General features: G+C 39.7%; 1 protein-coding gene across 1 annotated transcript in view; it reads left to right on the forward strand.

The window, feature by feature from the left end:
• LOC134629515 (FERM and PDZ domain-containing protein 1) overlaps positions 1-13,478 on the forward strand; it is a 52,124-nt gene that overhangs the window by 32,958 nt on the left and 5,688 nt on the right. Inside the window, exons 7-15 of the mRNA XM_063476901.1 lie at positions 1,502-1,606; positions 6,180-6,275; positions 6,725-6,850; positions 6,938-7,057; positions 7,565-7,701; positions 9,898-10,117; positions 10,222-10,404; positions 11,168-11,312; positions 11,394-12,665. Of these exons, the coding sequence (XP_063332971.1) occupies positions 1,502-1,606; positions 6,180-6,275; positions 6,725-6,850; positions 6,938-7,057; positions 7,565-7,701; positions 9,898-10,117; positions 10,222-10,404; positions 11,168-11,312; positions 11,394-12,665 (2,404 nt within the window). The remainder of the gene's footprint in view (positions 1-1,501; positions 1,607-6,179; positions 6,276-6,724; positions 6,851-6,937; positions 7,058-7,564; positions 7,702-9,897; positions 10,118-10,221; positions 10,405-11,167; positions 11,313-11,393; positions 12,666-13,478) is intronic.

Genomic DNA, 13,478 nt, shown 5'->3' on the forward strand with positions numbered 1-13,478 from the left:
CAGCATTTCTTAGAAAATATTCGTCTCTGTCAAAACAAGAGTTTGAACCACGATAAAAAGAGATTTTTCTGTTATAATTAGACAGTGAGATAAGAGAATTGCTTGGCAGTTTCTTTAAGTGCTTTAATCTGCCAACTGTCACTTGTTGTGCAGCAATGAAGGCAACAATGTGTTTATCTTTGTTACCACACAGCATGATTCATATTGCAGTATAAATTTATGGTAAAATAATTGTATATAAAGGCTTCCACTTGTATGGCTATTCTAGTTTAACATTTACAGTATACAGTATATGATTCCATGAGCACAAGATTCACTCAAAGAGCTTGAGAATTTTCTACAAGCAGCATTTTTAAATGTTAAACACAAATCCATAATATATTGCATTAGCGTCATGTTTTTGTAACGGACAACCCTGCATTTTGGAGGTCATTGCCAAAACCAATATTGTTACATGAGTCCACATTCTTTGGAGTCATACATTAGTTTGTTTAGATTTGTAGTTAAAGGCCGTCACTCATAGTTAAGTCGTAGCAGCTTAGGATGAAGACATCACTCATTGTGGGAACCTGTTTACTAGCTTGCTGATTTGAAACAGATTTTTCATTATCGCTGCGATACGATTATCTGTTTCAAGAGCCATGACCCATGCATCGTTCATTGTTTATGAATGCATTTATTTTTTTTTTTTAAAAAAGGTCAAACAAGTCCTTCCCAGATGTAAGTCGATGGTTCATTTTGGAAAATTTATTCTCCCCTCTGCACATTAGCTTTTTAAATCCATACATAAATCTTCCTCAAACATTACTGGTCAAGATAACTTAGAATGCAAGACTTCAAATGAAAACCAGCTTTTGATACTAAAAAGCATTTCCTGTACATGCAAAGTTTGCTTATTCATATGCAGATATTTATTGGTAGAGATCAGACACCGCTTTGTTTGATTCTGCACCACTGTAAATAAAGACACCAGAGCCATACTGGTTTATAAACTGGTGAAAGCTACATTAGATCAAACATCTTCCAGACAGTTTTTATAGGAGGCATATGAATAACTTATGTGATGACCAATATATTACAATCATCATATTCATGAACTTTTTAGACATTTTTTACATATTAGTGTTGTTACATGCTATAAAGAACAACAGTAGCAAACAGTGGTCATTTATAACCTTGAATGTTACATATATATATATATATATATATATATATATATATATATATATATATATATATATATATATATATATATATATATATATATATATATATATATATATGTGTCTTATATATGAAACTCAACTCCATGTTATAAGTGCTTGTTTAAACTACAGCTTGGAAAAACAAAAGCCAGAAAGTGTCTTATAATGTCCTTATATGTATTTATACGTCTCTGCACTGCACCAAATTCAGCCCTGATTAGATTATAAGAAAGAAAGAGAACATACGTATCCTGTGAGAAACTGCTTCACAGCTTATTGACTCGTATTTCTCACAGGGCCCAAAGTCATCATTTATCACACCGGAGAAGAGGGCCAAGCTCAGGTCCAACCCTGTGAAAGTCCACTTTGCTGAGGAGGTGGAAGTTAACGGACACACACAGGTGAGTTTGAAAATATACTATGCAGCTATTCTTAGTACTGCCAACTTTAAATCCTCTGACTGCCTCTGTAGTGTATCATTGTGTCTCTGAGACAGCTTATGTGATTGTGGATAGATGATGTCACATTTGAAGCTTTATAGAAATGTAATGTGATGGTAATAGATCATGCTCAGCTCTCCACATTTACATCAGTGCACAGGAGTCATTAACACCCTATCTAAACCAGCTCTACACGGTCTGGGTGATCAAATCTGATGACAGCTATTTGCATTTACGTCTGTTATAAATAATTCTTTGTGTTATTTCTTTCTGCATTGTGTTCAGGATGCAAATATTATAGACTGATTGAATATAGAGAAGCATCAGTGTACTACAATCTTGATTATGACTTGCTGAAGCACATTTTACACGACTCAGTTCACTGATTGTATTCAGTCACCTATTTTTCTGAATGAAGTCAAACTGCACAGATAATATTTAAACATGACTCTATATACATGAGGGTCTGACTGTTTTAACCAAAGGATATATCATTACATGTTTGTCTTGCTTATGGCCAGGTTAACACTTCCAGTATTTAATTCATTATCTCCATCAAGGAGATTATGGTTTTCATAGCATCTGTCTGTAAACAAGATAGGTCAAAAAGTTGACTGTTAATTCTGATAAAACTTCATTTGGCTGTAGAGCGGGGTCATGTTAACAGCCCATTAAAATTTGACCTACATCTACCAAGGTCTTCAAGGTCAGCATCATGATTTATTGGGTGAATATTGACAAAAAGCCTTATAACTTAGAAACTAGATTTCTTACTAAATGTGATGTGTATTGTCAGCATTTAAAAAATACTGTAATATTTGACCTTTGGCCTCTCCTTCAAAGTCAAATAAGGTCAAACTTTCATAAAATGTCTTTTGTCTTCAAAACTTAAAATTCTACTGCACTTGTTTGCATTGGCATCGTTTAGGAAGTGATGCTCATACATGGGGATTTTAAATATTACATTATAATCTGCATCTGAATGTGACACCACAGATTTTATCTGTGATATCACTTTTACATTTCACATCTGCCCTTTTTTCAGGTTGACCTCAAAATGTGTAGAAAGTCTTGTCATCACAAAGAGAATGAGCTGCCCAGACAAGTGTTGTAGTATAATAATACATAATAACCTCAAGTTATTCATGTCCAGTTATTTACAAATGAATACCTATTATCCATTATCTACTCCAAAATAATGTTTGTATCCAAAATACAATGCTATTCCCTAAAAAGTAAGTACTGCCCAGAGAGTGAGGTGCCTTGGTGGAGGTTTGCAGTCTCCGAGTGCTGCTTATATTTTTCACTGTAACCTGATGTACATTTGGAATATACTGCATATACAACTGGGCTTAGGCCACGGGCACAACACAAAATAAATCCATATAAGGCAGGACCAGAGTGCTGCATAAGCATCTCTGACCAATACATTGTCCAAAAATAGAAAATAATTTTATCTTTATAATCTTCACTCAGCCTTCCACTGTCAATAACGAGATATACACATTACCAGAATTTACATTAAAATACTAGATTAATGGACCTAAAAGCTCATAATATTCTGATATATTTTTCAAAGCTTTTGAGTGAAAGTCTATTTTTTCAGTTCTGAGACATTTCATGGATAATTTATTCTGACAGGTTTCCTGATTTGATGTGGGGTAGCACAACAGAGATGCCATTTAGTGAGCAGGTTCAGAGTCTGTGGTGTGCACATGCAGGCATGTAGGAGGTTGATTTAATACACAGCAAGTAAACATGGCTCTCATCAATGCTGCATTTAAAAAAAAATGTCATAACGTGTGTTTTTAAAGAAGGCATTCAAAGCCGTACTTAGATCTCAGTCATAGACACTGTCGTTCTCTCAATAAGACTGAATGTAGAGCTCATTTATTTAGAAGAAAAGTACTTTAAGAGATTTTAAGTGCTCGAACCATGAAAATTTCTGACTGCTTACATTTAAGACATAATGTTGGTTTTTAGGATTTTGGAAACTTTCTCAGATTTTCAGATTTTTTGCACTAGTTTGCAGAACAGAAGTTTAGTTGATGCCATGTATCACAGTTCAAAATCTAAAGCTTTAATCCAGCCAGCTGTGGGTCATTAACAGTAGATCAGACAGCGAAGCAGGCAATTAAAGTGAGCGGCAGGCAAAATCCAGAGACAGTCCTAGGTGTCATTCACTGTGAAAACAAAGAATAGTACAGGGACAATAAGAAACTGTAGGCAGTAGTTGGAAAAGCTCGACTGGTGTGAATATGGCACACTTGCAACAGGAAGTATTGCACCAGGGGTATAAAAGGAAGTCTGACTGGCTAATTGGGAACAGTTGTAGCAAATCAAACACAGAACTAATAAAGAACTAATAAAGGCAGGTAGTAAAATTATGCAAAGAGACCAGAGTTCTATTGAAGAAAGTGATATTAATGGTTAGTGGCCTCTGTGATGAGTTTAAAAGTCTTGAGTTTTCAGTCACCCAAAGGTGGCTCTCTCTTTTTTTATTTAGCTCGATCACCATGGTAACTAATGATGAACACATAACTCGGTTAGAGTTCAGATTTTTTTCTTTAAAATCGTCTGTAAGCATGATCTTTCCACAGATTCTTTTACTTACAGAATGCCTTAAGTGTCATAAACATGTATTTTGTGCTATAGGAACACATTTTCCACACAGCATACAATGCTAACAGCACCACTTGAAGTGGTGTGTCATATTTGTGAAGACCCAAAGAATTTTTCATTTGGAATTTTATTGTGCTGAACAAGAAAATAGTGGAAACCGCAGACAAGCTTTAAAACGTGATTTATGGTTTCTAAATGTTCCTTTGCACTATGACGATGAGTGCTTGTCAGTAAAACCAACATTAGATTCAGCATTACTGCAAACTCTATGCACTTTGTTCCTTTATAAATCTGCCTGTGGTTGTTCAGGGTTCCTACCCTGCAAGCGGATGTGAAATTAGCAGGACGAGGAAAACCACTGAGGCCGGAGAGCCCATTACTAAACACAGAGAAAGCACAGATCAATATCCTCCCCATTCTCCGGTCCTAATGTCTGTGATTACAGGACAATAAATATCAGATTAAGGAGAAAAAAGGATAGAAGGAGATGGTAAAGAGATAAAGAGAGACCAAGAGAGGTGGAGGGGAGGGGGCGGGATGTTTTTATCATTGTTAAAAGGAAGACAAATATGTAACGGGGGATGGGAAGCTGGCAAGGGAGGGGTTGTCTAAAATTTGAACGCCCTCTGTTTCAACTTCAAAACATGCAGACATCAATGTTGCATTGTATCACAGTGTCAATACAGAAAAACACTTTCTAAAATCATAAGAGAAGAGGGATGTAGCGGGAAAGATGAGTCACCGCGGAGAACGAGCCGGGTAGACAGAAACAGGCCAGAGGATATGATGCGAAGAAAAATGCTCTGTGAGAAGAGCTGAAGATGAAATAACACTGCTCTCTCACTTTATGGTCTGTTATAATGTGCTAAACATATTCAGTATTCTCAGTCTGGATTGCCAGCATTTAAAAATAACAGTGGTTGTATTCAAGCGACAAACATACGTCAGTAAAATTCAGCAAATCTGTCTCGTGACCAGGACTCCCACTTGATGTGTCCCACATTTTAAAAGGCTCCGTTTTTCAAAAGTCCCCACTGGATGACAGACAAGACGAGCTTTATTCAAAGGCTGTGAAGAAATCTGGGTGACTCTGGTGGAAGGCAGTTCCTTGAGTTTTTTGCTTTTATTTTTGTAAAATTGATATATTTTACTCATAAAACATTGTTGGAGGTTTCATTCTGTTTTGGATGCCAGCGATGTGGTGGTACAGAGAACAGTGCAGTCGTCTCACAGCAAGAAAGTTCTGGAATTAAAACTTTCTGAAGAGTTTCTTCCTAAAAGACAAGCATGTTAGATGAAAAGGGTTAGGGGGTTAGGGTTAGATGCTATTGAAACAGCATTGAGTGGTGCATTTTTGGTGAGGTTCAGGATGGGTCTCTGAGGGTACACTATTTTAGTGATGTACCACTAATGTAACTTTCCCACCATGAATATATACCTACTGGAACCCAAAGATAATTATCAGACAGATCAGCAGCTAAAGTCAACAGTAATTGCAACATAAAATTAAACACATGAGTGTGAGAAGTTTTTTTTTTTTTATGGAGAAGAAACTTCCAGACTACAGCTCAATGATGGTAAGACAGGAATTACAGATTCAGACATGAACAGCTGCAGGCGCCACAGATCAGCAGTCAATCCTGTTATACTCTGAAGTCTGCCTGCAGGACGCATGCCTCGTTGGTACATTGTATTACAGTCTCTCTGCGGACAACCCTGTACCGTCATAAAAAATTAACAGGCACACGGACATTCGCTCCCAAGTGGACCCTAACAGACTCATAGACCCGGAAACTGCAACACACCTTTAAGATTTCCCACATTATTGCACACTGAAAGAGCCACCCTGCTCCCTGTCAGACTTTTACTCCTGAAACCAACTAAATTCAGACTGCTTTTATTTTCTTCACAGGGGAACTCCCTGCTCTTCCTGCCCAATGTACTGAAGGTGTACCTCGAGAACGGGCAGACCAAGGCCTTCAAATTTGAGCCCAGTACCACAGTCAAGGTACTCTGTAGCGATACTGGAGTGTGGCATTATAATGACACACACCTAGCAGCTCTAGCAGAGTTTCAGAGTTGAAGCTGAGGCTCGTGAAGTGATCTAAAATAGAAAAAAATCTCAGGTTTCCTCCTGAGACAAAAACTAAATCAAAGTTTTAAACTCAGACCCTGTAGGAGTGCGTTTCTTCCTGAATGTCAATCAGTCTGACAGCAAGCTCCACATTAAACTGTAACCATTGAATTGAATTTACCAGATACAGCCGAGTGATTTACTCACTTCCTCAGCAGTTATTAGTATTAGGCATGCATTTGTTTCCTGGATTTGACAGCTACTCTGAAACTTTCTGTTACCACTCTGAGACCTTAAGACCTTAACTCAGCTCACCTCAGCAAATGTGTTCCCTGATGTTATAAAATATTATCTCTGAAGGTGTAATTTTCTTTGCACATCAGGACATTGTGATGACACTGAAGGAAAAGCTTTCTCTGAGCCGCATTGAGCATTTCTCGCTAGTGCTGGAGCAGCAGCACAGCATCAGCAAATTGCTGTTGCTACATGATGAGGAGAGGATACAGCAGGTATGCACACACACACACACAAATTACATTTAAACAAAAAAAGTATAAAATGCATTCCAAGTAATATAAGCATCCGTGTTTCTGCAGGTGGTCCAGAAGAAAGAGGCCCATGACTACAGGTGTTTATTTCGTGTTTGTTTCATGCCCAAAAACCTTCAGATGCTGCTGCAGCAGGATCCCGCTGCCTTTGAGTACCTCTACCTGCAGGTAGACTGATGAATGTGCACACTGCTGGGCTTGTCAGATCACTACTCTTTTATTATCTGTTATAATTATTGTTTTTCTATTTAAGGATATTAATAGTTACTTTATTCATATGAAATGGCTGCTATTAATATCAATTCTGATTAATTGAGTCACTGCAAACTGACCTACAGCATCAATAGGAAAACAGGATTCTCAACTCTGAATCAAATCAATAGGCAAAGTGTTGTAACACTTCCAAAAGTACACTTATTGCTGCAGTTGGCTCATTTCACCGTGATGCAAATCATCAGACTGAAAGGTCAGCTTGTTTGTAAGTGTGCAGTTTTTCATTAAATCCCACCTGCACTGTGATTCTCTTAAAAGAAGGAAGTTTGTGTTTGTTTTAATACCAAAGATGACCCTGCTGTTTGGGATGTTTTTCTCCAATTAGCTACAAACTGCTGCGAACAAGACAAATCAGTTGCTACACAATGATTTATTCTGATGTATATTGTCTGTTTGCGCTAGGGGGTGAACGATGTACTGCAGGAGCGTTTTGCAGTAGAGATGAGGTGTAACACCGCCTTGCGACTTGCTGCACTACACATTATGGAGAGGCTAGCGAGCTGTGGACAGTCACCCAAAACCAACCTGAAGATGATCACGTGAGATATAGACACACCTTTATATGTGGACTGTACAGAAAAGATGACGTAGCTAATGTGGAAGTGCTGTAAACCTGTTTTCTCTGTTTGGTCAGCAATGGCCAAGAAGACATGCAGTTGTCTGTGTTAAAACCCTCAGCTGCCTGTGTCTGCGACTGTAGTAACATACTAATGTATTGTCAGAGGGCATGAAGCTGAATTTGTGAAGGTCCACCACTAATAGTCACATGTTACACTACAGCTCATGAGAAATGTTGTGTGCTGTCTATGGTGCTGAAATTATAACAGTTTAATTTGAGTGTAATAAAACGTTATTAACAAAAAAATTGTTTTTGAAGTTTATTAGCATAACTACATTAACAAGACTGACTTCAATCCAAGGCCTGATTTTTTATTTTTTATTTTTTTTTGAGGGGTGCACAGGGACCAAAGTTAGCGTCATCACACCTCATTTCACTTTGAACCCCATCACACAGGCCGTAAGATTACAACGTCAAACATTGAAGAAGTTGCAAGAAGTTCTGTTTCAGCTGGTATTGCCTGACTCCACCTCTGAGTTCATTCAGCACATTTAGAATTAGGCAGCTTGGTAATTGATACCATTTTATTACATCTTCATGTGGCATTTCAAATAAATTCCCATGAGTGGAGAAATATTTCACTGTTATAGCACCTACTCTTAAATCTCTGTGATGCCTCCTACATGCAGCAATAACTGCCACCATATCAAATGCAAAAAATATGGCATGGACATCAGGCACAGGAAGTCTTAATAGCCCATCCATCTATCCATCCATTCGCTTCCGCTTATCATTTCCAGGGTCGCGGGGGGCGCTGGAACCTATCTCAGCTGTCATAGGGCGAGAGGCAGGGTACACCCTGGACAGGTTGCCAGTCTGTCGCAGGGCTAACACACAGAGACATAGACAACTATTCGCACTCACATTCACGCACAGATTCACTTCTATGGGCAATTTGGGTTAATCAATTAACCTATCCCCACTAACGTCCGGCTTCGTTAAGCTGGGCTAAGATGTCTTGTGCTGACGTCCTCGGATGGGTCTTAATAGCCCATTTTTCAATTTGATGTTTGGAATTGGTTTGATAGTTTGAATGGTACTATTTGTTTGTTCTGACCAGCACATTTACATTAATATGCTTTAAAATACGTTTTCCTTAATAAAGTTTTATTACGCTCAAATTTAACTGTTTTAGTTTCAGGACCATGGACAGGGCACACAGCTTTCTCATGAGCTGTGCTCTAACATGTTTTTTATTTCGAGCCTACACAAATTCAGCTGCGTGCACGTTGACAGTACGTGAGATGTAGATCACAGATACACAAAAGACTCCCTCATGAACTTTGTAAAACCTTTTTTTTTTTTACTAAACAAATCACAATTAACAACCTGAGCCTGCCCTATTAGTGCATCACCTGCAGCTAAAATCATCTTTTAGTTTGCGACCTTGTGGAGCCTCTGAGCCTCTTTGTTTGCAATGGTGATGAATAGTTTGACAGATGAAGTCAGGCAGGAGTGTCTTTGGACTGTGATGTTTGCAGACAACATTGTGATCCGTAGAGAGATTAGTTTAAACAGCTGGCCTCTACCATTCAAAGCAGAAGACAGTGCACAAGAGAGTTGAACAGGAAAGTGCAGGCAGGTTGGAGTGGGTGGAGACGACTGTCTCAGATAGCAGCAATAGTGAAAGGTGAGGTTTACAAGATGGTAGTGAGACCTGTCATGATTTATGATTTTAAGGTGTTAAGGGTTTCATTGGGATTGTTCAGAAGGGAGAGTATTAGAAATGAGTACATCAGAGGGACAGCTCATGTTAAGCGATTGGGAGACACATTAGATGCAAGGCTGAGATGGTTTGGACATGTGCAGAGGAGAGATAGTGGGATATACAGTATGTGTTGAAGAGAAAGACCATGGATGTAGTGAAGGAGAACATGCAGAGGGTTGGTGTGAGGGAAGATGCAAGCGAGATGGAGGCAGATCATCTGCTGTGGCGACTCATAAAGTGAGCGGTCCAAAAATGAAGACGACCACAAATCTCTTTTTGCTTAAATGAGTGCCTTTCCCTGTTTAACATGCAGGTTTAACAGGCTAGTTGTTTTGTGTGTGAAAAAGTTTTAATATCCTTTTAAACAAAAACAAACCCTTTCAATCTGCATTTGTGCGTTTCCCTCAGAAAGACTTGGGGCATAGAGAACTTTGTGTCATCCACCTTGCTGAGGAACATGCGAGAAAAGGATCTGAGAAAGGCCATCGGCTACCACATGAAGAAGAGCCAATCCCTGTACGATCCCAAGCAGAAGGGCCTGTCAGTCGATCAGACACGGATCAACTATCTGGAGGAGCTGAGTGAACTCAAATCATTTGGAGGGAAATCTTTTGGTGCCACCATGATGGTAGGATTTGATCTGTATACTTTTGTTCGTGAGATTTGGTTGTATATTATAATTTGAATCATCTTCTTACTCTACACTTTCTCCACCTCCTCTGTGTTATTCAGCTCCAGGACAGGGAGTCGATGGTGACCCTATTAGTGGGAGCACGGCACGGGGTGAGTCAGATCGTCAACCACAAGCTGAGCATCCTGTCCACCCTCACAGAATTCACCAGCATAACACGCATCGAGCTGCTGCCTGAATCGGAAAAGGTCAGCCTGGTCAAAATATACCTGCAGGACATCAAGGTGAGACCTAAAAGGATACACACCCAAACCTGATATGCAAGAGGAACAGAATACCTAATCTGCAACACTGTAAACACTTTCCTGATGACATTTCCTGTTAGTTTTGTGAGCTATGATCAATGTTAGTCAAAATGTCACCGGATGAGGAAGCCATCTCCCACAGTTTGTCACTCACCCAGCTTGACGTTACAGGATAGCCCTTCATTAAATAATGTCTTTCTCACATTAGCTAGATATTTTATATCAATGTCTATCCACAGTCTATCCATTTTTGTCAGCTCTGGAGGTTTCTGCTTAAGCTGGAAACTAATTAGTATTATTTTTCATCTCTTTATTGGTGCATTTTGTATTTAGCACATGTTGTTTTGATCTGCATGTTTCCCCTTTTCATTAGGTGAACACGAGTAATTGTGCAGATCCTTATCAGTTTTGCAGTTTGGAAATAGTTTTGTTCTGTTTGGATGATTGTTAATTAGCTTTAAAAGCTTTCTTAATAACCTGCTGACTTCCAGACCTCCTCAACTGCTTAAACACAATACTAATTAACATTCATCTTAACACGACCCACCTTTACTGCAGTGTTTTAATGAATTAAGATGGACAATTTCTGTTTTTCATAACCTCTTTATATTATTCTCTGCACCCCCTTGCATACAATATACAAACCTCAGCAGAAACAGTGGTAGAACTTTCTGCTAAGTGCCTTTACACTGCTGAATTGTCTTTCCACACAACCTCTCTTTCTCCATTCTCTTTCATAAAGCCCATTACTTTACTACTGGAGTCAGCTGCGGCTAAGGATATGTCCTGCTTAATAGCAGGGTACTGCCGAGTGTTTGTTGACCCTGACCTCAACGTCTTTCCCTGGATAGATGACTCCAAGAAGCACAGAATCTCTGCTGAGGAAGGTACAAAGACAACAATGCATTCATCACACCTGTAACAATCAATAAATGTTATCTCGTTTTAATTTGGATTCGTGTTCACAGGTTATGTTTCACGGTGTGGCAGTGACTCCGATGAATCCTCAGACTTAGACATGGAACCGCTGGTCAACCTGGTGTCTGACAAGAAGCCCCGCCTTCGAATCAGATCTTCATCAGATCCAGATGGACGGAACAGAAAAGACAGTCGGAGAAACAAAGATGAGAGTGAAAGGGGAGAGAAACCTGGCGAGGATAAAAGACTAAAAGATGAAAAGGGTTCTGACACTAAAACAGAAAAGTTTCAGCTCGATAAGAATGAAGAGAATGAAAGCTCAGAGCACAGGAAGGAGATGAAGAGAGTGCAGGATTGTGGACAAATAGAGATCCACGTAACGGACAATGATTCGGGGAGACACGCTAGACAGGAAGGGGAGATGGGATGTGAAGAGGATGTGCGAGCAGCAGAGGAGGAGCCGTCTGTATCAGATTCATGTCATACGGACTCTCATGTCCTCACCAGCGCCTCCAGTGACACTCTCGATGGCCTGGAGGAAGATGACTTGATGTCATGCTCCTCTTCCTCTATCCACCCCAGTGCTGCTTCACAAAGTCACGCCAATGTCCACTCTTCATTTCACCTTCACCCTTATTCTCATGGGCATGTACAGCCTCACCTGCTTGCCCCACCACCTGCGCACTCCCATCCCCTGATTCACCTCACAACTCCTGACAGAGGAGGAGGAGGGGCCTGCAGGAGATCAGGCGATGGAGCCGATCCCCAGCTCACCTCACCCGTCTCCACTTCTTCTCAGAGCCTTGCTGATGCCCAAAGATCTTCAGGTAACCTCTGCACTGATGACAGCTCCCTGTGTTTCGCGGAGCTCTCCCGCCTCGTGGACTTCCTGCCGAGCCCTCCAGAGGCCAGCGAGGAAGACGACGATGAAGAAGACTTGAGGAGGAGGAGGAATGCGTTAAAAGAAACAGATGGGGGAAGAGAGGGAGGAAGTGTAAGCAAGGAAGGTGGTTTTAAAGAATATTCGTCATCGCCTTCCCCGTCTTCAAACACAGACTTTGTGTTTAACTTTGACCAGAGCGATGCACGCTGCTACTACAACATCTGCTCCAACATCACCCCCGACAGTGCACGCAGCATTTCTCATAAACAGAAAGAAGAGAGGGAGGAGGGAGAGGAGACTCAAGATGAAGACCTGGAGCCAATACCTATCCTGCACCCGCCCCCTGGCTTTGGAGACAGCAGCTCTGATGAGGAGTTCTTTGACGCCAGGGATCGTTTCACCTCACCTGAAGACCCGACATCAGGGGCTGTGCCAAGAGGTGATTTACTTTTCACTGTGAGGCTGATCTCAAGAATTTTCAAGTCTTGTATATTGATCAGCAATAAAGGTTGTAAATTCTGCTTTGTTGCCATCTAGTGGCTGAAGTGGTTACTCCCTAAAAGAGTTAGAATGTTTACTGGATTACTGAAAATGTTACATAATTGCCAGAACATGTTACATAATTGCCACACCTAACAATAATGGTAGATGTGGTCTACTGATCCTGATGACACTCTTATGCAAGAAAAAAACTGCCATTTCCTCTACTGCATAAGTCCAGGTGGGATAGAAGTACAGTCTATCTGCATCTGAGGGCTTTTATGATATGCCTCAAATAAATATTTCCAAAGTCCACTACAGTACTTCATACCGTCATTCTACTACATTTAAGGAGTTATGTTCTTACCGATTACTTTCCAAAGGCAAAGAATTACAGGGGATTATTATTGGAAAAAAGTACCAAAGTGAATATAATCTTCTATAACTGCATGTTTTCTCCACACCCCATTAATATTCAGAAGACACCATCTTATTTATCTTATAATCTTTTGGTGGATGATCCAGCTCTGACTAGCTATAAAAGTTAGATTTCACTCTATTGACTCATCTATTAATCTAATACATAATTTGGACCTATACATAACATGTCAATGGAAGAGCTATTTTAAATATAATTTATGAATAATGCTTATGTACTTTTCCTTTACATTGTTTAATGTTTTTTTCTACATTTGACAAAATTTCATGTAATGTTGTGCTTTGCCTCTACTCCCATGAAGGAAAAAGCTGAAGCTTTAAATTGCTCCAATTT

This window comes from Pelmatolapia mariae, linkage group LG6 (genome assembly GCF_036321145.2).
Source record: "Pelmatolapia mariae isolate MD_Pm_ZW linkage group LG6, Pm_UMD_F_2, whole genome shotgun sequence".
Taxonomy (NCBI): Eukaryota; Metazoa; Chordata; class Actinopteri; order Cichliformes; family Cichlidae; genus Pelmatolapia; species Pelmatolapia mariae.